General features: G+C 44.6%; 10 protein-coding genes across 10 annotated transcripts; 2 read left to right on the forward strand and 8 right to left on the reverse strand.

The window, feature by feature from the left end:
• Positions 1-252: 252 nt before the first annotated feature.
• On the reverse strand, positions 253-2669 carry FIESC28_01118 (uncharacterized protein; the record flags this gene model as incomplete). The annotated part of the gene is made up of 2 exons (XM_031155269.1): positions 253-2425; positions 2665-2669. 2 exons carry the CDS (start codon positions 2667-2669, stop codon positions 253-255), a joined length of 2178 nt encoding a protein of 725 aa, XP_031020681.1.
• Positions 2670-2933: 264 nt separating this feature from the next.
• Positions 2934-4493, reverse strand: FIESC28_01119 (uncharacterized protein; the record flags this gene model as incomplete). The annotated part of the gene is made up of 1 exon (XM_031155270.1): positions 2934-4493. The coding sequence occupies one exon, from the start codon at positions 4491-4493 to the stop codon at positions 2934-2936; it is 1560 nt and encodes a 519-aa protein (XP_031020682.1).
• An 824-nt stretch (positions 4494-5317) lies between these two features.
• Positions 5318-7207, forward strand: FIESC28_01120 (uncharacterized protein; the record flags this gene model as incomplete). The annotated part of the gene is made up of 3 exons (XM_031155271.1): positions 5318-5355; positions 5405-6067; positions 6817-7207. 3 exons carry the CDS (start codon positions 5318-5320, stop codon positions 7205-7207), a joined length of 1092 nt encoding a protein of 363 aa, XP_031020683.1.
• Positions 7208-7276: 69 nt separating this feature from the next.
• FIESC28_01121 (uncharacterized protein) lies at positions 7277-9016 on the reverse strand (the record flags this gene model as incomplete). Its single annotated transcript, XM_031155272.1, has 4 exons — positions 7277-7877; positions 7925-8486; positions 8539-8736; positions 8782-9016. 4 exons carry the CDS (start codon positions 9014-9016, stop codon positions 7277-7279), a joined length of 1596 nt encoding a protein of 531 aa, XP_031020684.1.
• Positions 9017-9371: 355 nt separating this feature from the next.
• On the reverse strand, positions 9372-11042 carry FIESC28_01122 (uncharacterized protein; the record flags this gene model as incomplete). The annotated part of the gene is made up of 2 exons (XM_031155273.1): positions 9372-10246; positions 10295-11042. 2 exons carry the CDS (start codon positions 11040-11042, stop codon positions 9372-9374), a joined length of 1623 nt encoding a protein of 540 aa, XP_031020685.1.
• Positions 11043-11581: 539 nt separating this feature from the next.
• Positions 11582-12424, forward strand: FIESC28_01123 (uncharacterized protein; the record flags this gene model as incomplete). Its single annotated transcript, XM_031155274.1, has 1 exon — positions 11582-12424. The coding sequence occupies one exon, from the start codon at positions 11582-11584 to the stop codon at positions 12422-12424; it is 843 nt and encodes a 280-aa protein (XP_031020686.1).
• A 1100-nt stretch (positions 12425-13524) lies between these two features.
• FIESC28_01124 (uncharacterized protein) lies at positions 13525-16705 on the reverse strand (the record flags this gene model as incomplete). Its single annotated transcript, XM_031155275.1, has 6 exons — positions 13525-13580; positions 13631-13869; positions 13917-14043; positions 14091-14259; positions 14308-16392; positions 16448-16705. The coding sequence occupies 6 exons, from the start codon at positions 16703-16705 to the stop codon at positions 13525-13527; spliced, it is 2934 nt and encodes a 977-aa protein (XP_031020687.1).
• A 943-nt stretch (positions 16706-17648) lies between these two features.
• Positions 17649-19109, reverse strand: FIESC28_01125 (uncharacterized protein; the record flags this gene model as incomplete). Its single annotated transcript, XM_031155276.1, has 2 exons — positions 17649-18869; positions 18921-19109. 2 exons carry the CDS (start codon positions 19107-19109, stop codon positions 17649-17651), a joined length of 1410 nt encoding a protein of 469 aa, XP_031020688.1.
• Positions 19110-20316: 1207 nt separating this feature from the next.
• On the reverse strand, positions 20317-21056 carry FIESC28_01126 (uncharacterized protein; the record flags this gene model as incomplete). Its single annotated transcript, XM_031155277.1, has 2 exons — positions 20317-20825; positions 20876-21056. 2 exons carry the CDS (start codon positions 21054-21056, stop codon positions 20317-20319), a joined length of 690 nt encoding a protein of 229 aa, XP_031020689.1.
• A 634-nt stretch (positions 21057-21690) lies between these two features.
• On the reverse strand, positions 21691-23028 carry FIESC28_01127 (uncharacterized protein; the record flags this gene model as incomplete). The annotated part of the gene is made up of 1 exon (XM_031155278.1): positions 21691-23028. One exon carries the CDS (start codon positions 23026-23028, stop codon positions 21691-21693), a length of 1338 nt encoding a protein of 445 aa, XP_031020690.1.
• Between the last annotated feature and the right edge of the window lie 3656 nt (positions 23029-26684).

Genomic DNA, 26684 nt, shown 5'->3' on the forward strand with positions numbered 1-26684 from the left:
GCCATGAAACTTCTGTCAAAGGGAGTATGGAGAGAGGAATACAGAGTGTGGCTTTTCTGGATGGGGTCTACGATTTAGGATTGGATGGAGAATATGATTAAAGTCTATAGAAATCCAACTTATGCTATAACTTTAGACAGATATGTAAGCTCTGCAACTACCAGCTACAAAAACGCAATCTCAAGTATTGCCCGACTTGTAGGTGTTGGCATGCTTGATTTCTTTGACTAAAAAAGACGTAGTTAATACTGCTTAAATAAGAGCAATATCTTGCTTTGTCAATCTTCCTTCCTTGATCTCAATTTCTACCTCTCCATCCATAAACCCATGAGCATACGCCGAACATACAATTTGATAAGCCTCGTTGGTATCCCGGCAATCAAGATGTAGCTCAGTCTTTCGCAAAACCATCGGGACTTTAGCGCCATCGAGGATTACCACAATATCACCCTTTTGGACATGTGGACGCACTAACAGAAACAGTCCATTATCTGTCATTGTAAACATCAGATCCCTGTTGTATGGGGCATAGCCAACATACGTTAGTTTGACATCACTTTCACCTTCTCCAATTGCCTTTGGGTCGTAACTGAAGGCATACCTCGAGACTCGCCACTCATCACGGACTTTATAGTTCTTCAAGCCACGGATAAATCCTTGGTTGGTAGCATCCCTATTGTGCAGTTGGAGAGATAATATCTCTGCCTCGTGTAGGCGACGCACTCTGGGTGGCTGCGTGCAGTCTCTGAAGATCGTTCGCAAGAATGCGCAAAAGGCTGTTTCTCTGATCGACCCTGGTCTGCCATCAGCATTCGCTGTGGATACTGTATTCTCGGGGGACAAAGGCTGTTCCATCCCGTCACCAACTTTGGGCTCATAAAAGCGGCTGTCAGGGTTTCGTATGGCCTCTTTACCCAAATACATCTCCATCAGATACCCTGCTTCTCGATCCTGAGAGCGGATGAATTGGTTGGAAGGCCCTCTTTTGAGATGAGATTCATTGCGTTCCTTTTTGTCCAGCCTTTGAGAAATAGAAACTCGCTTCTGGAGAATCGGACCAATACTGCCTAGCATCACACCTCTCAAGACCAATATATCTTTCTGGGGTCCTTGCGCACGGCACGGAGTAGCGCAATACTTAGTACCAGCAGCAAATATTCGACGCTGTGCGAAAAGAACGGGCACGCAGTCTTCTGGCTTTGCATCAAACTGGCCAGCCCAGGTAGGGATACTGTCTTTTCTAGGAAGTTCGAGTGCTCTGGGGCCTCCCCAAAGTTCAAATGGACTTTGACAAAGAATGTCGAGATTACCTGACTGATTTATCAGGGATAAGGTTGCTGTTTTGTACACATCGATGAATGACTGGGTATAATCGACCTTGATGTCATGATTATCGTTTACCAGCCCAAGCAGTCCAAAAATTGTATCTCTTGAGTCCGTAGATTCCATAGCTCGAAAGCGCGTTAGCACCTCCAAGAGGCTCGATGTCTTCTTGCCATCTTGACTCAATAGTTGGCGCTGGTCCTCGATACGCTTTGCTGGAAGAAATATCTCACTGAAGCCCCTGTAGTAAGATCTTGAATGAGATGGATAATCCATGTGGAAAGCGCCAAGATATGGCTCGTCTTTGAAAAAGGCCGCCAAAGATTGCCACTCAAGTTCAGCCTTTCCACACTTCAAAGTAACTTGTGGGGCTAGAGAAAGCTCTGGCATCACCCAAAGTCGTTTCCATAGACTTGGGCCTTTAAATAGGGCAGCGAGTTGTCTGTGTGCTCTCCTTGTAGCGTCATCGCCGGCTGTCCGAAAGCTATCTTGTGCAGCTTTGAGTGTTTGACCTTGTTTGTGAACAAGCGATTTTAGCAACTCCATGCCTTCTTTCACTCTTAGCTCTGCTTTCTCAAGCGACCGGGCAGTAAAGACTATTTCTTCCTGGGGCTCTGCAGTAAGTATTGGATCTAACCACGCTATATCTCTCTCGCAATTCGAGTAGATGTGCCGCATTAGAGCGACTTGCTGGCCACGCTCTTCAGTATCTAACTGATTAATGCAGATTGCATCTACCCACAAATTCCTGACCTTATGGTTCTGCCGGAGCGAGGTTAAAGCACGTTCAAGTCTTGGTGTAACAAAGAAGGGATAGCCGTTGAGGGATATAGCCTCTGAAAAATCGGGCTCTCCCCAGACATATGACAGCGCTTCGTACCTTGGAAGATTTATACCAGCATCAGGGCCTAGGTCCGCGTGTGAGAGCGTACAACTCAGACTGTCGTTGGGCTCGGTAGAAGGGTGAACACTAAGCAGCCGAATCTCCCGGCGACTGCCATCCAGTGGCTTGTAGACTGCCTTAGATACTTTGCCATTGACAGGGTTACTCGAGATTTTGGGTAGGTATTCGATAGCTGATTCATCCAACAACCTTGCTCGGCTACATGAGAATGAGCGCAATGACTGCTGATGTCTTATGCTAGTGACGAGATTGCATTGAAAAAGGCACCGCATTAAGACACCTGGCAGTCTAGTCCTTGTTCTGGTATATAGGACAGGCAGCATTGCTTTCCATGTATTGGCAGATGAAAGAAGCCTTTGCTGGATAGGATCAAGTAAATTCTAACGTTACAAATGAGAAGCGGGGTATCTCCATGCTGTTAAAGCCTTCAGGCTTACGTCATGTGGTTGAAGGATTACCAAATTCGGTTGCAGCACATATGTGACAATTGCAGACATTGGAACAGACAGCTGCGAGCTTTAGCTAAATTTATAACTTCTTTATCATGTAAGCGAGAAGCTCTCTACCCTTAGCATTACAGTAAGAGAAGTTATGGATGCTTTAGTTTCTGATGTATGTATTTAATTAAAGTTGAGGGACACTTGATTACTTACCATGTAGTAATAAAATGTAAGCAATAAGAATTTTTTCGTTCTATGCTATAACCCTAACTTTGAACCTTCTTTAATCTCTCCTCCATCTGCTCCTGTGGACTCTTCAAGTTTACCTCCGGAAATCTAGGGTCCTTCGTCCATGGCATAACATCTGCTCCTTCCAACAGCCACTTCAACGTAGCTTTCTCGTATTTATCTGCCAGCTCCTTATGTTGAGGATCTTGAGCCAGGTTATGAAGCTCATGGGGGTCATTATGTCGATGATACAACTCAGCTGGCTCATACAGTCGATATACGTAGGTCCAGTTCTCGTCGCGAAGTGAAATTGCCTTTCCGACCAAAGTGGTATCTTCGTGTTGGAGACCGGCTTTGAGATCGTATGGATACAGAGCCTGTTCGAGAATGGGCTCTTCGGATGCGAGGAACCCGCCTTCGGAGAATGCGTACTGTTTGTGGGTTTTTGCATCTTTGCAAAGAAGAGGAACCCAGGAGAGGCCGTTGTGAGCAAATGACTCTCCGATTCCTGACATCTCCAGCATAGTCGGTACGAGATCAACCATTTCTGTCATGGCATCGATCCTCTTTCCTTCTGGTAGCCCCGCACCACCGACAATGAGAGGTTCGTGCACCAAGGTCTCGGAGAGACCCGAAGGCCACTTCTCGATAAGTCCATGGTCTCCCAAGTACTCACCGTGATCCGTAAAGAACATGGTAACGGTATCCTTCCACATGCCCAGTTCGTCGACCTTGTTCAGAACACGGCCGAACTGATCGTCCAGTCGGGTGATCATACCGTAATAGGTCGCCTTGATCTCTCTCCATATCTCAGGTGTGGCACGTTGTGTACCATATTTCTCCCTGATTGACTTCATGTACCGAGGTTCATATCCAGTCTTCTTATCAATCGTGGCCTCGACATCCGAGACCTTTGATCGATCATACATAGAAAAGTACGGTTCTTCAACTTGGAAAGGGCAATGAGGAAAGATGAGAGGCATAAACAGCACCCATGGCTTATCGGTGGGAGGGCAGTCCAGCCAAGTCAATGCCGATCCCACAACAGCTTCATCGTAGTCAAGAGTCTTGTCTGCATCCCTCACTCCACGGTAGAACAGTCGACCCCAAATGCTCTCATCAACCTCTCGTCCACCACCAGCGAACTTTGGTGTGAACTCCGGTGTTTCCAGAAATCCGTACTCGGTCACACTCAATTCAGTGACTGTAGGCGCAAACGTGTCACCACGAGGTGCAAGACAAGCGACATGATATCCAGACTCCTTCAGACTGCGAAAGACATTGGGTTCCCAAGGCTTGATGAGATTATCAAGACTTCTGTGACCGCTGACGTGAGGGTATGTTCCTGTAAACATACTACATCGCGATTGAGAGCACACAGAAGCTTGGGTGAAGCAATTTGTGAATATACTTCCTCGTGCGGCAAATGCATCAATGTTCGGGGTCTTGATCTCTGAGTCGGGGCCAGTTGTGCAGCCGAGAGAGTCGTATCGCAATTGATCAGGCATAAAGATGACATAATTCGGCCTATCTCCTCCATTTTTGGAGTCAACCTCTAAAGGAAGAGGTTTTGGCGGTAAACTGTAGGTTTGCGACATTGTGAGTTGCTCTGAACAAAATTCTCGATTCTCAATTCTGATTCTGTGTTCTCGGGAGGTAATTCAGCTGTGGTTATCTAGTAATAGGCTAACGCTGTCATGTCTAGTCCCGGATCTCGTACTCCGGATCTCGCCCCTCGCCATTCCACTGTGCATTGACGTGCTTGCTGGTTCAATGCGGGGAAAGTTCAGACCAGTGTCATAGGTCCTGTAATTGGCCCACCCGGGGCTGCTAGGCTAGGTCTAGTGAACCCGGGTTGCAATTGACCGTCCATTGTGAGGTGATTATTGTTATTATAAAGACGAGTGAACGTGACCGACCGAGTCAACCAGGGACTCGTTCGGATCTCGCACAATGGATGCCAGTTCGCCGAATGCATCCAGGCCACCCCTGCAGCTCGCCTGTAAACAGTGTCGGGCAAGAAAAGTTGGTGCTGCCACATTTTGAGGGGTTCCCCACTAATCAAGATCGTTAGGTCAAATGCGATCGTCGGACCTCGGGATGCATGCGATGTGAACGTCTAGAATTGACGTGTAGTTATGTTGCGAATGAAACGACCGAGGAATCAGTTACTGGTCAAAGCGAGGACTTGACCCAGGCGGGCATCAAGAGGCGAAGGATTCTCCGTGCCTGTACGACTTGTCGCATTGCCAAGTCTAAATGCTCGGGAACATGTCCTTGTAACCGATGTCAGGCGTCGGGACAACAGTGCGTATTCGGCAATGAACCATCACCGTCAAGTGTAGATGTTGGTATGGAAGTGCACCCATCTCCGATGAGTACTACCCAGACACACTATGGATCAGTACCCAGTCAGGCCTCAATGGATATGTCTCCCGCTGCAGCTGACGAAATGAACCGGTATGTCCATATCCTGGCCTATATCCGTTCAATATTAATAAAGAAACAGGGTGTTTGAGCTTGAGAGCAAGAGTACTATACGAACGTATTTAGATACGTACTTCGACAGATCAGACATCGCTGATTGTGTATTCCTACATCGGGCAACCACAATTGCAGAATGGAACCAAGGCAAGCTTGAAAAGACTCTACTCAAAGCGATTTGCGCTTCCGCCTTGCGACTTACGTCGGGATACGATCCTGAAAGCTCACCCGCCCATACCTGGATAAAACAAGTTCAAAATGACTTAACTAGCCAAATGGGCGATGTTTCAGTAGCCAAGCTACAGTCTCTGATGCTGGTCATCGAGTTCCTTTTCTCAATGCAATTCACTGGGGATGTTTGGGTTCTCGTCTCTATCGCATCAAGAATCGCATTCACGAAACGACTCAATTATGAAAGGCCGGCCATTGACGCAGTCAAACAAGAATGTCTCCGTCGGTTGATGTGGTATATATATAGAATTGACAAGGTTTTCTCAGGTGGCATTGAGGATCTAACTGTTTGTCCAACGGAACGGATGCATATTCGTCTACCGAGTAGTCAACACAACTTTCAGCTTGGGTCGAGGTCAAAGGCACCGTTTCTACAGAGTAAAGACGAAGTCGGTACGGACTTGAATGTGCTGGCCTTCTTGATGAGGTTTTATGACACTCGCGATAGAGTTCTTAGGTAAGACACTCAGACAACAGGTAGACCCTTGCTGACAAGATCAAGATACACCAGGCAGGTTATCTTAAGTGGAACGAGTCCTTATCACAGCAGGGCACGGCTACGGTCACTAGACCTCGAAATATCATCCTTTGAAGAGTCACTACCTGATGAATTACAACTCAACGATAACAGGCTCATGATAATGTGTCATTCCGACGAAGCGCGTGCATACATAATGGTACATACTTTGCTCTTGAGCTCTCGCTGCGATCTTCACAGGTTTCTCATCCCAGGTATACGAGAATCCGTATCGCCGGAAGCAATGAACCAGACACCAAGGGAATACATGGACTACTGCCAACAGCGATGTCTGCAAACTGCACTGAAGTACATAGATATGTGGTCTACGATCAGACAAATGGAGACGAATAGTCGTGTTGGGACTCCGACCTCTGCTGTGGTCACGTATCAGGTGGTCAAGATAATTGATCACCTAGCAGGGCTGCTGCCACTACACGGGGACACATCTTTGCCGGTGATCAAACAGAGACTTGTAGATATTCTACTGGTTGTGTCGGGAGGTCGGTCTGGGGTTGGATGGACTCAGTCATGCGTAAGCAGGTATTCCAGGTGGTGGAAGAGCGAAGCTGACTTTTTCAGCTCATTGATATCGAGAACCTTATACCACGATTGGGAACAAGACATATATCGCCCGGTTCACCGTAAGTCACCCGTAATAGATGGCCACCCAGCTAACAGTCTTGTAGCAGCACGTCGCCAGTTACAATTCGGCAACAAGAGAAGTTGCATCGTCGTTCGAAGCATGCTTATGCTCCAGTGGATGAGGAAGAACAAGACCCGGCTATTCGGCCACCAGATCAAAGCACAAGTGAAGAGCTATCTGAGGCAGTCCCAGTTGAGATCCCACCAGGTCAGGATATCTGGTCCTTCACAGCTCAGGATAATGCACAAGATATGATGGGGTCGACTGGTGATGCGTCTTTTGAGTCGCTATCATCACTTGGATATCCACTCATCAACTATGACTCCATCAACTCTATCGACATGGTGTTCGGCGACCAGGAGCTCGGCTTTCCAATGGACCCATTTGATTTGCAGATGAACGCGTACACTGATTCGAACGCGTCGCAGTATTAGCTAGCTATTTGGGCCCTCAAATACAAGACTTCCAGATCTACATCTCTGTCTGAGAGAACGACGCTTAGTTCAAGCTCGTTGTTCTACATGTACAGAATCCTTTCCTCCATCAGAATATACCTTATTCAATCCACCTTCCCCCTGTGCGCTACGCATCATCTCAGTAGCATTGACCCCTCCAAACTGTCGGATCGGAACACCTTGGTTGAACAAGAAGTCGACTTGTTCCAGTGTCTTGCCCTTGCATTCGGGAACGCAGAAGTAGATAAAGACAAGGGCAGTAGCCATAATACCTGCAAAGATGAAGCCAACGTTGCTGTTGAGGCCGGCGTATTTGTCGTAGATGAGATACGGAATGCTGAAGTTAACAGCGAAGCTAAGAAAGGCATTAGCATTGCATGATACAAATTTACGGTTGAGAATGTACTTCATGATAACGTTGGTAGTGAACCCAATTCGTGAGGTATGATCGCGAAGTCGAAGAGCGGAAATCTCCGTGGTCACGACGTAGACCAGAGGCGCCCAGCCCAGTCCGAAACCAGAGGCAAATACAGCCATCATGCTAATTACGCCCTTCTTCCTGGAATCATCAACAGGAGATTGGACACCGAGTGAGCCCATTGTTACCATGGCAACAAACATGGTACAGGATGATGCCATCAGAAGGACACTGTATCTTGTTAGCTTCATTGAAATTTCTTGGATACCCGTACTTACCGTCTACCAGCAATGTCAGCCCATAGAAGGATGGATACAATAGTAACGATGCTAATAGCTGACGTGATCAGACTGAATAGAAATGGATTGATGGTTCCGAGCGATTTGGCGTAGATGGCACCATACTGTGACACAAATGCTTGGCCACCGGCCTGTTGATAGAAGTTGACAGCCATCACAATGAGAGTCCGTTTAAGGTTGATGCCTCGGAAAAGCTCAATGAACCTCCCCTGCTCCGTCTCTTCATCCAAAGAGACCCTCAACTCTGAAAATTCAGCGTCAATCTCTTCGTCTGTAAAGACACCCTCTCGAATTAGGTGGAGGCTTTTTCGAGCTTCATGCACTCTATTCTTTCGAAGCAACCATCTTGGCGACTCTGGAACGAACCAGATACCTGCGATAACGATCGAGGGGACGATGTAAAACATGCCGAGGGGAATTCTCCACGCGCGGTTATCGGGAAGGGTGGATGTTCCGTAGCAGATGCTGTTGATGACAAGACCACCGATCACAAGACTGAGTTGGTAGGATCCGACCATGAAGCCACGAGCTTGGCCGGGAACTGAAATCATTAGCGAGAGGCTTGTGTCTGTCCAGGTTATCTTATTACGTACCGATTTCAGACTGAAATGTTGGAACAACACCGAGCTCCATGCCCACGTAGACGTAATTCAGGATTCGGGCTGCCATAATCTGCTCGCGATGGAATGACGTGACGGCAATAGTCGCTGTAACAATAGCATACACGCTCATTATGAACATGCACCATCTTCTTCCCCATCGCGACGAGATCCAGGTACCGACAAGAACGCCTAGAATTGTTAGCAAGGGCCGATTATCTTATGGAGCGCACTTACCAGCAGCAAATCCGATGTAATTCAAGCTGTTAAACAGCGACAACCAAGAGGGTTCAAGAATATATTTGCCTGTCTTTTCGTCAAAGACACCGAATTGCTTGTCAAAGGCATCCATAGCCTGCGTCGTGGCAAATGCCTGGTTGTCGAAGCCATAATTGAACGTCGAGATAGCGATGAGCATGCATGAAAGCGCGAGTCGCCGATTGAAGAAGCGGAACTTTGTAAAGATGCCCATGTTGGATGATATGGCTTGATGGATTCGTCTGTCATGATGGGTTGGAGTTAGGTGTTGAGATAAGACTTATATGAAGAAAACTCAAGATGTCGTGATGGTTGGGATTGATTGACGAATGGGGCGATTTTAGTGGTCTATCCTTGCTAGATCCACCGTGCGTGTGATTTACCCCAGGAAATTGTGTGTGAACTCCCCGAAGGACGAGATCCGGGCTCCATCGATCCACATACGAGATCCGAGGACGAGATCCGAGGACGAGATCCGTCTAAGGCACGGGGACAACAAGTCGGCTCTGTCTCGGCTGAAGAATGGTATTAAACTATTGTACTATAGCTAGATCAACTTATTCCAGTGTTTAATTCTTCTCGGGTGTAGGAAAGGTTGAAACCCATCCTTCAATCTGATCAATCCCCGCTTCCTGGATAGCCCTGACCTCTGGCCATATATCACCAGCATTGCGATATGTATCCGTACAATGATTGCCCACAGGGTTCAGAAAGTGTTTGACATAGGTACTGTTTCCAAGAACACCTCCTGGTCTCTGGAGAGATGCAAAGGATGCCGCTCGCCAGGGATCGTACAAGCCGTTTACCAAGATTGTCCTGTTCAGATACGCTGATGGGTCGCTCCATCCTCCATATCGCGCATTCCACGAGTCCGCCGTCTTTCCCCTAGCCAAGCCAAATGTTTCACCGTTCGGGCCAGCGGGGAAGTAACGAGCACAGGTCTTCCTGAAGAAATCTTTGTTGACCAAACGCGATACCAATGTCGGTGTTCCCTTCGGTGAACCTGTCTGCCAGTATTCCTCAGGCTCGTTGCAGAAGAGCCATTGTAATTGCAATGTGTCGACAATACCTGGCGCATCCAATTTCTTGTTGGCATAAACCAGACTGTCAGCGTCGCCAAAATTGAAGCATCCTGTATTATTCTCTCCTTTCCAAGGACCTTGCTGCTCGCATTTTCCTGGAATCCAGACTTCTTTGGTCCACCGAGCGTAGCCTGCTAGTGCCTTTTGCAACCCGACGCCTTCTACTCCAGGAAGCTTCGTTTTGTCTGTGGTGTCGACGGCATTCTCGACATAGTCGCAGAATTGCCACGTGTCATGGATACGCAGACTGGCACCCTGGAAGGTTTGTGGACCATAGCTAAGTAGGCTCATAAAATCATCATTATGCTTGAGGTCTAGAGCGCCAAACTCCTCTTTGATCTTCTGGATCTCATCTGCTGACCCTATTCAATTTATTAGTATGGGCAGAATCGTCTGATGGATTCTCTTACCGTGAAGCATAATGTCGTCTAGATAGTCAATGACCTTCCCCACGTCTGTCGTACAGTTCTTGGGCATGTAAGCCTTGGCAGCGTCGAAGTACCTCCAGAAATCTGGAATCGCTTGAGGGGGTGCGCTCGACGACCACGAAGCCCAAAATACGTCCGGGTATTCCTTCTCCGTGAACAAGACGCGATTTCCCTGCGCTGAGCAACCAGTCTGGATCCAAGGCACTTGATCTGGCCTGGCGCTATCTTTCTTCGCGAACAGCAGATCCGCGGTCTTTGCGAAATGGATCTTATCTCTGATAATCTGGTCCTCGGTATAGAACTTCATATTCTCAGTTGTGAGATTCTGGAAGGGTGAAGATTTGCCAAAGTATCGGTTCTCAAGCATGAGCATGACAGCACCAATACGCTTCGCAATCATACCGCCAATGACATAGTCATCGTGCAGCCAGAATTTGACTTGTTCAGCTTCGGCGTCGAGCGGAGCGATAAGAACGACCGGCGGGTTGCTGCCGTTGGCGTAGTTCAGACTGTACCAGTATCGCTGGTCGAAAGTTCCCAGGGAAGGGTTGTCGTGATCGATCAGTTGGTGGAATACACCATTTTGAACACCAGCTGTATCATCTCCGCTCTGTCGTGCTAGAAGCTGAGAGTCTGGCTTCGATTCGAAATGAGCCTGTTGGCGCGAGCCGGATGCATAGACGTGTTGCAGCAAGACCGCAACAGCTCCGAGACTGGCGAGAAGGTGCATTTTCTACTAGTGTTTCGCAGGCTATGTTGAGGCTGACATGGGATAATTATAAACAAGTAAGGGTCAATGTTTTGCAATTATCCTGCCGTATAGCAGTCTGCATTGCGGTCGGCACATTCGGCATTTTTAAAATTGTTCTATCCCATGCAAACCTACAACGTCGCATTGCCAAAGCCAATTAGATTGAAGCTAAACTTTATTCAATCAGGATAATATGAGGAGAAGCGACGGTAACTGAGAAAAAGACGCGTTGAAGTCTATGTATGTTGTCTATTTTCTTTTCCCATGGCAGTAAATCGGAATAATTGCAGACTCCAGGTTAGGTATATCACTGGGCATCTCAGCAATGACGCACGCCAAGTCGCGTAACACGAGTGAGATTAAACGTGGGTCAAGCTGAAGCAGACCATCCAATAGGTAGCTTTGTTATTTTTGCTGATCTATGTACCCCTGCATTTATAAAGTTTCTTTCCGAGCCACCTCCTGAGCTTACGTCGATTACGACGCAACCTTACCATTAAACCTCCATTCATCAAATCATGGCCGTCCAAACTACCACGTCGCTGCTCTTGCCGGCATATACCGGCCACTTCGTAGCCGAGGTAATCGGTGCGGATGCCACCGCTACTACTTTTGTGCTGGACTGCGACACCGAAAAGAACGAGGAACACTGTGGTATCGTGCGCAATACCTTCATGGTGGGACCATGGGGTGACAAGACTCCCGCATCAGGAGCCCCTACGACTGGACTCTGGCGACTAGACGCTACTGCTGACGCGGACTTCACTTTCTCTGTGCAATGCGAAATGAGCAAGACCTACGCCAAGACCTGCACCACGGTCAATCTTGGTGGCAACGACGACGGGCATCCCACAGCGACTTTCACCCGGACCGCCAGTGACGACGAGTACCCTTTTGGTGACAATGACTTTGGAAGCTTTTCTTGGCTACCCGTTACCGTCACGAAAGGCCAAGAGTATCTCTCAGGTTCGAAAAGAACGGCTGCTCCCAAGGCTTTGGAAGCTGAAATGGCAACGACGTCCAGTGACATACCAGCGAGCTCTATCACTGGGGACGTGGTAATACTGACAGGCGAGGATGGAAATGGAGATCTGGTGACGTTAACAGGATCTGGTGGAAGGTCGACTGGCATCAATAGCGATGACGTGATCATATTGACGGGCTCCAATGGTAAAGGAGATCTAGTAACGTTGACAAGATCTAACAGTCGGACAACGGATGGCGCTGGTGGGGATGACATAGTTACAATCACGGGTGAGGCTATGCCCAGCGATACCTCTGACAGCGGTGCTTTTAGCGTTCGTATAACGAAGCTATTTGCGGCTGTTACCATAGCTGCCGTCGTTCTTGTTTGTTCCTAGATTCCCAATAAGACTTGTATCCAAGCACGCTTCGCCGCGATAGACCTTCTCGAACAGACGAGTCAAGAGTCAGGGAATGCAATGTACTACGAAGGACGACTGAATTGGCTTTCGGGTTCAGGTTACGTGACGATGAACTAAATCTCACATCAGATTAAAATTCGCCTTGGAACCATCTGACGCTATGTGACTGTAAAATTTCATCGCTCACTGTATGTCAGCGAGTCGATTATCACCTTCCTGTACCTGCATTAAAAAGTAGCTATCTCCTGGAATAATAACCAAAGCTAGAAGTGTGGACTTCAGAGTGTCTGGCTATGCCTTGGGAGCTGAATATTGTATTTAACGTTAATACACTTCTCCGCTGCGTGAGAGATACCATCACGCCTGACATTGAGATCACCGCAATCATCACCGATCCATTCAAAGTTCATTTAGGTAGTATCGCTTATTCCTATTCTGAACATCCAGTCCTTGAGAATACCGCAATGTATGCCAATGTGATTAAACTCGCGCATATTTCCAACAAGTTAAAACCTATAGTACTAAGAAATAGTAAATAGCAATCCAAACAACGCAATCTTGCTTACGAGAACCGATATGATTTCAGCGAGCGATGATTTATCAAAAAATATTTGTAACAAATAGCCGACTGATACTCCAGCAAGCGAGGTCGATAGGCTGGTCAGAGCCTCCTTTGTAGTCGAAGATTGATTGATTGTAAAGGACCAAATAACTAGACCGTATCAGCATGAGACCGGGGAGATGAGCCTGGAGTGAAATGAGTTAACCTACGAGGAACTACATTCTCTTGCATTTTCATGAAGATACGGACCCCAAATGTAGCATTAATCTCAGTGCTTTGCATCAAGCAGGAGAGAAATGAAGGGAGTAAAGAGCATATACATGTAGCTGCAACTGTAGGGAAGTCAGCATTAATGTATACCAACAGGTTAAGATTTGATGGTAACAGACAAGAAGCGCGCGGGAATCTCATCACGATGGTACCAATAAGAATAACAATCAAGAAAGCACCGAATTCATCAGAAGGTTTCAGGGATCGTGAGTTTTGGTGGATATCAAATGGGTTTTGGTAGGTATCAAAGGTTGTGATCGTAGAAATGGCGAAGATCAGTAGAGGTCGAACGATTAGGCGCTGTTAGACTCTGTTAGAACGAAAGAAATGCCTGAAAAGCAGATACGTACTCTTATGGGCTGTGGTAACGTCCACGCTGCTGTACATTCTTGCTTGTTGATGACCGACCTTTGACTGTAGAACATCCTCTGACTGAAGGATAGCCAAGTTACCTCGGTTGGTCGCCCAATGAGATATGATGCAGTAGTTGTCGGCAGGAAGCATAATGTGACTCCAATGACGAACGTTAAACACTGGAAAGGCGTACGTATGAACGAGGAAGAGGCTAGTATGCGTAACTTGTTTCCAACTAATGTGAGCACAAGCAGCCGCAATGACATCTCGCCAGGACTAAACCAGGACCAAACAATGGCTACCATGCAGGATAGTTCAAGACCTCTAATGAGTCCCTGCACGGCATATAGCAGGAGGACGGCATTGAATTGGATGTAGATAGTGCGGATCAAGGGGATAAAGTGAAGTCCTTGATACCTTGTCAATCATTGCTGGGGAACTGTAGGCAAATCTTACCTTTCAACAGGGCTATACTTGACCAGCATCTGAGAATTGAAACTCGCGATAGAAGGAAGTAGGAGGCTGGTTGGGCTAAGGTAAAAGATGCGGCATAGAAGATTGCGCCAAACTGAAACCCAGGTTGTGAAGGGCCGTACCACCAGTTGGAATCGGATAGAAGAGTAACCTGCGGAAATAAACATCCGTAGTACACCCAGGGTCCTGTGGAACTTACCATGAACAAGTAGATGAACAGTAACTCGACTCGTCGACATCCTGGCCAATCCTTTTCTTTTAAAGCTTCTTGGTCTATTACTGCTTCACTAGCATCATTGACCCGCCCATCTGCTTGGTGACTCTCTCCACTATGATTATTCACTGGGGCATGATTCAGGCTTTGGGAAACCAAACCAAGGGAGAAGAGTACATTTGAAGCTCGAGAATAGTGACCAATACCTCGACGGCTTGTTCTCAGGACTGACTGACGGCGAAAGACGTGTTGTTGTGTATCATATGAGCAGAGGATCTCACGGTACGCACCATTCACCTCTCCCAGTATAAGTACAGCAGCTGGTGGCTCCGCACTATAGAAATGGGTGACAGTCATCATACGGGTCTCGACAAGTGTGAAAGCATACTTTCCGGCTGGGGATTGAGTAGATTGTTGATGTTCAAGCATGTCCGAATAAGGCTCAAGGTTGGTGGCCTTGAACCTGCCGTGATTGAATCCACAGATATGTTTCTCGATTGCGGCGGCAGATGGATGTCCTTCTATACCAATCAATCTACTCCCCAGTAACTCTTCTGCCTTGGATCGGGAACAAGAAGTCAGTATAGTGGGGGCGAGCGTAGCGCCAATGACGATGAAAAGTAGCGCGAGGGCGAGGCATATCGTCGAGGGAAAGTCGTTCAGATCTCGCCCAGCGAGAAGCCTGACACCGTAACCTATTAACGACACAAAGACCACCGATCTGAGGTAAGCTGCAGAGAAGAAGTTGAGAGGGTTGAACGATCCAGGGGTTGATGAAGGGTTAAGGTTGTCCCACTCTATGATAGCTCCAGCTACATCATCGAGTAAGACTGTATCTGTACCCAATATGTTTGTGACTGTGCTAGTGGCATGTATGTCCCTGAAATCGGCTCCAAGTGAATCCGTAGTATCATGCCAGGGAGCACCTGCTGGTGTATTAATACAGATGAGACGGTTCAAGAATGCACCACATTCGTTTTCCAAGGCAAGCCTCGCAAATGCTTGGAAACCTGAATCTTCTGCGTTGACAGCTGGACGTTGGCGAAGCGGAAAGAGACCCATAATAGCATAAGCTATATCTCCCTGGCTGAACTGATCGGTCTTTCGTCGGGAGAAGCATTTGAAGGCAGCCTCGATGAGTTGGACTTTGGTGAGCGTCGCGGTCCCCTCGAAATGATTGACCAGCTCTTGTACAGCGCCAGCATCATTCCATGCACGTTCCGCAAAGTTTCGTTTGGCCATTGACCTGGGCTCACCAGTATCACCGGTAATATACAACTGAATTCGATGCTCAATAGGACAGAGCAAAAGCTCGGGCAGTGTCCATAGTCGGGAACCCCACTGCCGTAGCCAAGGGGTCACATTTGCGGGATCGAATGAAGCCAGTGCCGTACCTTGGGATATTTTATCTTCCGTAGGAGGACCAATAGCTATAATCATCGAATGTGCGACTCTGATGATATCACAGATCTGATATACTTCATCACTGTTGCTTGTAGACTGTGCGAGACCATCCTGGTTACGGATGCATTCAAAGTCAAGCCAGAAGGCTCTCTTACCCGCTCGCCTGGCTGCATCGATACCCCAGTTGATCAGCTGCCGACGGTCATTCCTTGCGAGGATTCGGTTTGCTTCCCTCTCTTTTTCGGAGGAATATGTATAGTTTGTGATTTCGTCATCTGTTGCAACCCTGAATTGAACGCGAGTGTATGATACGAATACGAATTCAATGTCAACGTTATCGCCATGATCTTTTAGGTACTCTGACACCTTGACTGTTTCAAAGGTCCGTTTCTCAAAGTCATTGACCAAACAGAGGTACGTAGGGCGGATAAGAGGCGGAACAGAATCGCCTCTCTCGCTCTGCTGGACCGTCGTGAGATTGATTGCTGTTTCTGTCTGAGCTGCGACTGGAGAGCTTGGCACAGAGTCCAGTTGGACATCGTCTGCATAACGTTGCTGAGGTTGTGTTGCGACAGCACCCCGGGGTGATTCTAGACCATGCCCTCGTAACTCAGAGGTAATAGGGCTGTATCCTTCGTCTACTGCCAACGATTGGAACCCAGCCATCTGGAATATCTGGGTTAAATTGGCAATTTGATTGAAGATACTTTCAGTAACGTACCAGTATGCATAACAAGGGCCATGCGATGATAAATCTCAACGAAGCAAGCGCGATAGTTTTCCGGTTGTAACATCTTTCTTCTGTGCCTGGTACCAATACTGGTGAGTATATCCAGTATGAGACCAATTGCACCGATGACACGCGTGAGACCAGACTCCCCATTCGCACCCATCTAGGAGTCTTGGGAAGCAGATGTGGGTCTTCTAATGTTTGTACTGCCCAAGGCACAGAATTGAGCCCGGGTCGCTGAGGAGTCATGCCTATTGGTTCGGAGGGTGAGGGCATAGTCACATAGAAGACAAGCTGGAATATAATGCTGGTCGGTTAATGACATTGGGCAATAAATAGTTGCGTGACTTCCAGGGCGAAAAGCGCGTACCATTGATCTGACATAGCCCATGACGTGGCTCGTTGTGTCTGCCTGGATTATAGCGACAGCTCACGTTGTACAAACTTGTTGGAACACAGGCCCCTGTACACTTTACAAAGTACCATTGCGGCTATGCTTAGCTTACTGAAACAAAATGACGACTGGGCTGAAGTTGCTACAGTCAGATTGGCTATTACACATCACTATGCATAATCAGCCACATTGCATTGGTCAATGGCCCACAATAATTGGAAATGTTGGCTACCATATTGCAGAGGCAGCCCGAGGAGCGTTTTTTTGGTACCTGTACAAGGTCCGGTCTGCTGATATGTTTGGCGACAAGCAGGACATATAAATAATGTGCAAACTCAAGAGCTCCGAATAAATGACTGATGGGAGACTTATCAGCGGAGCATGTAATTGAGGACACAAAACGTCGAGATTTTATAGCAGTCTGTCACAAAGAATGCTTTTCCTGCAAAACAAAAGACCCAAGTACACAAGGCATATTTGTCCAGAGGATGATTCTGCCGAGTAATTTCCACAGCCCGAACGGAATAAAGTGAATCATTTGCTGGAAGTTCACTGGCAACGGCGAAATTTAAGCTTAATTTGATACGTGGTTTAGGGTAGTCTATGAACAGCAAAAGACACCGATGTCAACAGCATTAGGCTTACATATCTGAATTGCAACAGCGTTGCGCTGTAGAAATGCCAGTTGAAGGAGCTGTCATTTAAATTTATGATGTTGATTGTGGAACGTTTGTCGCTCAGCTGCTGTCAATCAACAGAAGTGCTATACACTCAAGTGGATCTGGGATACAAAAATAATCAAATATCAGCCAGAATCTGAGGAAACAACTTCTCAGTGAAGTCCCAAAGAATAGGAGTATAATCCGGCGCCCAAGTAAGTCCAGTCCAGAACGTGTTTCGCTGACCCTGCAACGCGTAAAGCTTCCGATAGAATCCAGTCTTCAGCTCATCAGACGATACCTTGGGCACCGTAAGTCCATGCGATGCAAATGCCAGGATCTCAGGGCTCGTAGTATCATACGTTCCCGCCTCATCAATTCTCGTGAATGTTTGTTTGATCAGATCCTTTGCCTTGTTGGCAGTGAGACGATCATTGCCCAGAACACGAGTAGTAAAGAGATCATTCTTTCCAGCACGGGTATACGCGTCGGCAAAGTCGCCTCGTGGGAGGTAGAAGTTTGTCGCGTTATCTGGTGCGTTGCGAATACCGGGAACGTCAGATGGCAGGTTAGTCTTGCCGACAACACTGACATACAATGTCTCCCAAGAGAACTTGGAGAAGAGGGACTTTTCATTCTTATCAAGATCCCAAGATCCGACATTGTCAGGAGAAGGAGTAGCTGCGAATAGCAGCTTCTTGGCCTTGACGCGTTGTTGGCCGTCTGGCGTTTGCACGACCAGCTCAACGCCGCTTTTACTGCGACGACTGGAGACCAAGGTGCTCTTGAGTAAAACATCGTCTTTCATAAGCTCAAGGACTCGATCAAAGAGGGTTTGCGAAGAAGATGTCGCGGGATACTTGAAAGTCGGACCAGCCAGACCAAACCCGCCTAGAGCGGCCAGTTGAGGCTGTCCGACTACCGCCATGACAAACCAAGTTGGAGTGTTCACAGCATCAGAGAGCCAGATAAGAGTGCGGAGAACAGCCAGGGAGCTTCCCATTCCATATTTGTTGAGAAATTCTCCAAAGGGCAAGAGCAGATCACTGGGGATGTCGCCTTGCTTAAAGTAGCCGTTCTCAAAATATGGCTGATACTTGGTGGCGAGTGCAGCATACTCAATCAATGCGATGGTTGCGTTGGGCAGTCCATAGTCAACATCAACTTGCTTGCCGGTGTTGAAGTCGATGTTTTTGGTGCCGAAGAGAAGACTGGCACCGCTCTGTAGATCCGGGTCAACCAGACCAACGTCGAAACGCTTGAAGAAGGCCTTAGTTGCTTCTCGGTTCAGATATGCCTGGACGCCGTAATTGATGGGTCTATCATTGGCGCTTGGCTTGTATGCATGAACATGGCCACCCTGAACATTGATGTCAGTATAAGAGGATCATTCAAAAATGATTTAACTTACAAGCTTGTCTTCTTTCTCAATGACCAACACAGACTTGCCATAATCCTCTCGGAGTCTAACAGCGGCATAAGCACCGGTCGCGCCGCCACCAACGATAGCGACGTCGACTTCGCGCACGAGTTTGGGCTTAGCCAAGGCTGCACAGCCTGTGATGTAGGAAAAGAGGATGAAAATATTTTCGACTTTCATCTTGTAGGACGAGGACAAAGATGCTGAGAAGCTACCGACAACATGATAACCACGGACACCTGCGTCTTAAGTACGTGCTCAAAAGTTAGGCTGTCAGGTAGTACGGAACCATCGGGAGAGGATGGCATCAATGCGTGAAACCAATAATCTGCAATGACTTTGTTTGTCCGATAGTCTGATGCCCGCACGTCCATTTCGAGTAATGTCGCTTACCAGTAGAGCAAGCACGGGTCGGGTCGCTGGAAGCACCGGACCAGTAGAGTTTAATGAAATGTCTTAGCTTGGGTGACGATCACGGCAGTTGGGGATAGACAAAAAGCGCCCGTTAGACCCAGAAGACTCAACCATGTGCGAGATTAAACTATTGAGCAAACATCAGCCGAGAGTGTTCTAGGTTCTTGAATGTTTGCGAAAATGAACCAACGCCCAGCCACTAAATGTAGGCTGTGCCACTGTGGTGTTGAGAGTCTAGGCCCTTAGACCCTCTGTATTTAGGCCCAACAAATGTCTCACATCTGTGGCGCAAAGCATCCGTACAACTACAACGCTTTTTTGTCCCACAAAGATCTTGGTTACACCATTGGGCAACGAGTACCACAGGAGCCTAGAATTGTAGTTTTCCAAGTGGTTCAATAACTTCCGCTTAAATTTGCCTGTGCTTCTATATTACAGGTGGTCAACCTCAACCACAGTATCATTCTGCACAAAGATACCCGAAAGATTATCGTGCCGACCAGTCACAGATTTCCAACTGCAAATAACGGTATGTACCCCTCTTGGATGTTGAACATCAATTGTATCATAGGTAAGTCCGTTTTCCAGGTCAGCCAGTTGATGTGTTGAGCTTGAGTCATCAATTTCTTTATCCTTCTTTGAACTGATAATTGTTGATACTTTGATGACATTGCTTGGTCGGCTGATGCGTTGGCTGCTCTTTCCGTATGACATGAGGAAAGTGGTAGGCAATATGTGATTGAAGATGGGAGGTAGGAGAGGAAAGCAAGCTGATTTGCTAAATTTAGTACATTGTCGCTAACGGGTGTAACTCCGGTTCGGTTACTTACCAGAGACGATTGCGATATTGACTTCGACGGACCCCAGAATACAGAACATGGCATAGTCATAAGGCATTTGTGTGGTGTTATTGTCGTAGTTAACAAGTTCAACAAGAACAAACATTGAAGCAAAGCAGACACTAGATCAAATATCAGCTTGATGAACGAACACGTGACACAACGTCAGGGACCATACATAGCGCCGAGTAAGACAAAGCAGCAATAGCAAGCTTTTGACCCTTTGGAAGGGTAAGTCGGGCAACCTCAATAATTGGTAGAACAAGGATAGCGAGATCCATTATGAAGTGAGTCGTAATGGTACCCAGGAAGAACTGGCCACTGTCGAGATTGCAAACCTTGTCGGTGATAGTGTAGTCCCAAAGAGATTGGACAGGGACACAACGGAAAGTAAGCATAAATGTTCGAAGGATAATCCATATAACCACCATCACAAGCATGACCAGAATTGGGATTCGAATTGAGGAGATGCTAAAAAGACGCCAGTAAAGCGACAAGATGGCTATCTTGGAACAGGCGATAGATGAGGCATAGCACAAAGAATTGAGGAAGGCAAGGAAACGGGCTTGTTGAAGGATGGCCTCCCGCTCATCAGATGGAATCGAGTCCGGGATCTTAATGCCTAGATATGTGTGCAACGTCCCTGCGCAAATGTCAATAAGAAACCAGACCAGTTATGTATGTGAAACATACACTGCACCATGATGCCACAGTATCCGGTCGCAAAGATAAATGCCAAGATAGAAAAGTAATCGTCAAACCACCAACTCATCTTGGTCATGCGTCGGGCGCAAACACGCATAACAAGTGAGCTCAACGCCGCAAGCCATGGAACGGCCACACCGGCCCAGATGTTAGGTTGAAGGCCAGCCATTGTCCGGACATGTATTCATGACGCGTTATTCCACACAAAGAGGCAGACGATGCGACACGTCGTTTTAGCTGTGGAATAAAACAATGGAGTCAAGGAAAAGGGTTTGCAATGCAGTGTGGAGGGCTGCCCATGTTTTGGTCAACGATGACGAGGAGAGCTGAATATGGACACTGACTCGCTGCTTGCTTCCCCGGATAAAGCTATACTCGGATTAGCCAAGTTCGACTGCGATAAGCTGTTTGCCTGCCGTACTTTTATTTCAAACTTGAGCTTAAAGTTTCAATGTGGGAGAAAAATGGGTCGATGGCTTAACGTTGGGGCGCGTGAGTGGTTCATAAACGCCACTCGAGGCTGGCGTCGTGTGACGAGTCGAGGATTGGGATTGTTTGTTGGTTATCACTTGCACCCATTCTGCCTCTTTTGCCCTGCAATCTCATGCAACCAACAAGCAATTGATTAACAATGGCCTTCTCTTCTGAAAAGGGGTATTTGCCTTCAATAGTAGAAATCGCAGTAGTGTATATCAACTACTTATTCTTAAATTACTCAAGTTCGTAGATGTATTGTTATTCGTTGTGTTGATTTAACCTATACGCGTTGAGAGGCGTGACTTTCAAGAAAAAGGTTAGCTAAATTACTCAAGCTGAAGACCCTTGGAAAGTATATCCTCAGTCCTTTCTAGCAACCCCTCAATTACATCTGCTCCAAACATAGCCTCATTCCACGAACCACCAAACACAACCTGACCCCTCCAAGTCCAGATAAAAACCTGCACAGATGGTGGCATCATGGTATTAGCAAGCCAAAAGTCCTCAATTTCCCATTCTCCAAACCTGTGACCCATGAAATCTTCCACAATGCCCAGCGACGTAAGCAGCGGCGTCCGAAGAAACGCTGCACCCTCAGCGACAGTTTGCATATAAAGAGGCATAGCGGCCGGAACGCAAAGAGCACCTTCGGCATCAGGATGTTTGAGAGCTTTTCGGTAGTAGTCAGAGAGCTCGATAGCGGTCTTGTCGAACGTTTCAGCACTGATGGGAACGTATAGCGGAAGAAGTGTGTAGTGGCACGCGACTCTCTTAAGCTCGGCAGTGTATTCTTCAGGGAAGAACCGACGGGCATCAATATTGGCACAGCTGGCCCATACATCACCTGCCTTGCCTGTCTTTTCGCGCTGGTATTCCTGGACGGCTATGCCGAAAGCGACCTGTATTGCAGCTGTGACTGTCATGCCACGTTTCTTGAGTGCTGCGATAACCTTGCTGCTGACCTCTGGGTCAAGCTTACGTTGGCGGCGGAAAAAGCCCTTGAGTGGTGTGTCGGGGCTATCGGCCGGTGTGAATATGGCATTGTCTGTCGAAATGCGCTCGAGAATCTTATTCGCAGGGCCGAGGACCTCTGGGGACGTTCCGCCAGGAATATCAAGGATAGTGTCAATTGTGACAGGCAAATTCTTCTTGACGTCTTCGGGGGTAACTGGAGCGTCGCTTGGATTGGCCAGTGCAGAGAAGAAAGTATCCCAAAAGAATAGAGCACCCCGGCCATCAACCCAGGCATGGTTGATCTGAAGGGTTAATTCCCTAGTGGTTGGAAAGTAGAACAAGGTGGCGTAACGCCTGGAGCCGCTATCGCGGAAAATGTCATCAAGGGTAGTCTCCCGATAAACAAGAAAGGTCTCGGAAAGCCAGTCATCGAGGGCTTGGCCTCGGAAAATCTCAATGACTTTGCCTGTTTCGCCATGACGGGCTGCGATCTGAGGTTGCGTTCGCCTTGTCTGCGACCATGCGTTCCTCAGAGAGGTTTCGATCTGATCAGGAGCAAGGCCATCATGGTTCTTGAACTTGACTGTCGTATAGAGTATGAATGGAGCAGGCTTTCCAAATTCGCCTTGGGTATAATAGTACAATTCTTCAAAAGTACCACGGTCGTTCTCAAATACCGTTGGTGAGATTTGTCTCCAATCAAAAGGCATCCTGAAAGTTGTTTAGAATTAAATTGAATAGATTGAGATTAGTTCTTTGACGTCTCTATTCCTCAGCATGTAACACAAGTCTTATCCTCTTTTATAGACATGTGCCTTGCCTAATGTACGTCACGCTTGGGTCTTTTCTATGCCGCTAGCTAACCCTTTAGGGCCAAATAAGCCGCTCACTACACAAGCCAATTAAATAGAGTTAGTCCGCAACTCAGTGCCTTACAGTCCAATCAGCATTGTCGGAATAACGGATATAACATCGCCGGCCCAACTATTCCCCGCTCAGCCTTGGCGGTGTGCGACGTACGTAGCCACAAAAGCAGTAATTTGCTGCGACCTAGATCTTAGAAAACAAGGCTTTTTAAACCCTCAAATCCATGCTTAAAACGGCGCCACATTACTGATCATAACAAGTATTAAGTGGTCGAATGGTAGTGTTTTCTTTTTCTCAACGGGAGTTTCAATGCGCTCAGCTCAGCCACAGAGACCACTGCCAAAGCCTAGGGCGTCTTGCAACCCTGAATAACCCGGAAAAGAACAAATCATGTATACCTCCGCATTGGAATATGATGTCATTTGGACTAGCAAATTGCCAAGACATATTAATGCTTATTCCATTGCTTTTATACTACATGCAATCTATAACACTAAACCGCTTCTAGTAATAATGTGCCGCCCTTCGCTTTAGAATAAACTAGGATATTAACGTATTTACGTAATAGAGATACACAGCAATGTTATGGACAGAAGCTGTATTTAAGAATTTAAGGTATGCGTTTGGGGTCCTCGTAATGCCGTGCCAACTCGTGCAATCCGGTAGCGCCCGTGTATACCTAATTTGGACTAATTCCATAAGACTTTCAACATCTTGCAACGAATCAGGTCCCACTCCGTAGTTGCATATAAGCTTCTCTAGGACTTGCCTCCTCAAACTCAGCAAAGTGTTGGTTTGTTAAGTACGCATTGCCGGGCATCTTATCACCAGATGTGTTACAAGCACAACCCTGAGTAAGCCCAAACTCAGCAGATAGCTCCTCGTCAATGTGTTGAGGTGGTGGCCACGCCGACCCTAGGAGGTGGTATTTGCAACCTGTCTTGGTAGCTTTTGTAACTCTATCTCCCAAAGTGTATTTTTTATTGTAAAATAACGCCTAGCTTCTAACCGGTTTTCCTCCCTCCAACGCTAGCAATAAAGTAGTAACTTAATATCTTCCTCCTTCTCTTATAACTATTTAAGTTTCTCCTATAGGTTTAAGATAGCCTATAGCTAATTAGGGTCCCCTTAGCTATAGGGCTTATTATAGCTAAAGTCTTCTTTCTTAATAGCTATATTAATAGTAACTTTAAGCTAAGTATTCTTCTTTAAGGTAAGCTTTTACTTACTACTATAGTAAGTAATTATTATTAATAAAAAGGCTATATAGCTAAAATAGCTAATTTTAGTAAATAGGTTATTAGGTAGATTATTAAAAGCTACTTTAATATTTTTAAAAGTATAGCTATATTATAGCTTTTAATAATTTCTATAATAAATATTATTAAGGGATAATATATATAATAAGCAAGTATTATAGTTAAGTAAGTATTATACTTTTCTATATATCCTTTATTATCTATATAATAAGATTTCTATAATTTATCTAATTAATTAAAATTACTTATTATACTCTTCTTTAGATACCTTTAAAACTACCTTACAAATCCTTATATTATACTTAGTTTTACTATATATACTATAGTATTAAATACTTAATTTAACTAACCTCCTTTACTTACTACTTCTTAATAATTTAGCTACTACCTATATATTAATATCTATTTAATTAATTACTTATAATACTTTTTTTATAGTTATTACCCTTTTCTTTTATAATCTAGTCTTTTTCTATCTATAGTACTAGCTTAGTATCTTATTTACCTATTAAAGTTCTTTATTTTCTATTACTAGTAAAGTAACCTTATATATTACTACTTTAGCTTTTTTAAAAAGATAGTATAAAGCCTTAATAATTAACTTTAGTAAACTATTATAATACTATTTAATTTACTTAGTAAGGTATTTAAACTAAGATTAGGTCTTTATTATTATCCTTAAGGTCTTTAAAATCTAGGGAAAGGAAGAGTTAATTACTTCCTTAAGAAGTATTAAAGTCTATAGCTATATATTAAGCTTTAATATAATAGTTTCTAAGTTAAGAAAATAAAGTTTAGCTCCTTTAAAAGCTTTCTAGATATTACTTTCTATAAAGGTAGTTTAAAAAGTAGTATAAAAGGTAAAAAAGAACTTAGTTTTTTAAATATAAGTTATAAAGTATTTTATTAAATACTTTATTTCTTAACTATATATATATTTTTAGTATTAAAAAATACTTAATATTAAAAGGTTAAAGTAAGTAAAATATATAAGTAGGTATATAAAGTATAATAATCTTATAATTTTAATAATATCTCTTAAAGTTAACTAAGTAGTAACTTTTATAACTATTAAGAACTAAAAGGTAATAAAGACTAACTAATCTCTTTACTATTAATTAATTAAAGTACTTTAGCTACTTAAAATCTAGCTTATTATTTATTTATTTATTTTAGCTTATTATAATAACTTAATTACTAGAAAGGTTATATTCTTAATACTAATTTATAAGGTAATATTAGCTTAAACTAATAATAAATAGTAAAATTAATTAATCTTTTATATTAATTACTAGAATTATAGTAATCTATTTATAGTTTTTAAGCTAAACTAATTTTAATCTTTTTTACTTTTCTATACCTATAATAGCTATTCTAAACTATATAAAGCTTATTATAAAGCTAATCTTATTAAAGTTCTAGATATTACCTAGTTAAATACTATACTTTATAATTATATTTTATATAAGCCTAAACTAGCTATAAATAATAGTTAAATCTTTATATTTAGCTCTTTAATAGTTATATTTATAAAAAATATATATCTTTAATTCTAGTTATTATTTTATAAAGTTATAAGCCTAGTACTTACTAATAGGTAGTATATTATAGTTAGTAAGTAAAGAATTAGCTATTTCTTTTATAGAATATAGTTATAAAGGAAATCCTTATAAATCTAAGTTAAAGATAAATTAAACTATTATTTACTCTTTTAAACTAAATAATTTCTATAAATTTAAAGTAAAATTACTTTATAATTAAATACTATTATAATAGTAATATAATCTATATTTAAAGATATTATATATTTTTATAGTATATTAGGTACTTAATTTTAAATTATTTTAAAGTACTTAAAGTATAAGAAGGGTTTTAGCCTTAATTAAAGATTATAATATAATTTATAGTTAAAAACTAATTAATTAGGTATAGGTAATAATATAGGAGGGAAAAGTATAATACTTACTTAACTATAACGCTTGCTTATTATATATATTATTCTTATTTCTTTAAAAAGAAATTAATATAGTTCTTTTATAATTAAGGTAGTTATAATTAATAGTATCTTAGATATTATTTACAAGATATATCTTATAGTTATTAAAAAGGTAAGCTATTATAATAACTTAAGTAGTTTTATAATATATAGGTATTAGTAAAAGATAGAAGAAAAAAACTAAATAGAAGTAAATAATATATTTTATATATAGCTAAAACCTAATATTAGGGTAATTAGTAAA

This window comes from Fusarium coffeatum (genome assembly GCF_003316985.1).
Source record: "Fusarium coffeatum strain FIESC_28 chromosome Unknown BRIP53273_contig_32, whole genome shotgun sequence".
NCBI classification, from domain to species: domain Eukaryota; kingdom Fungi; phylum Ascomycota; class Sordariomycetes; order Hypocreales; family Nectriaceae; genus Fusarium; species Fusarium coffeatum.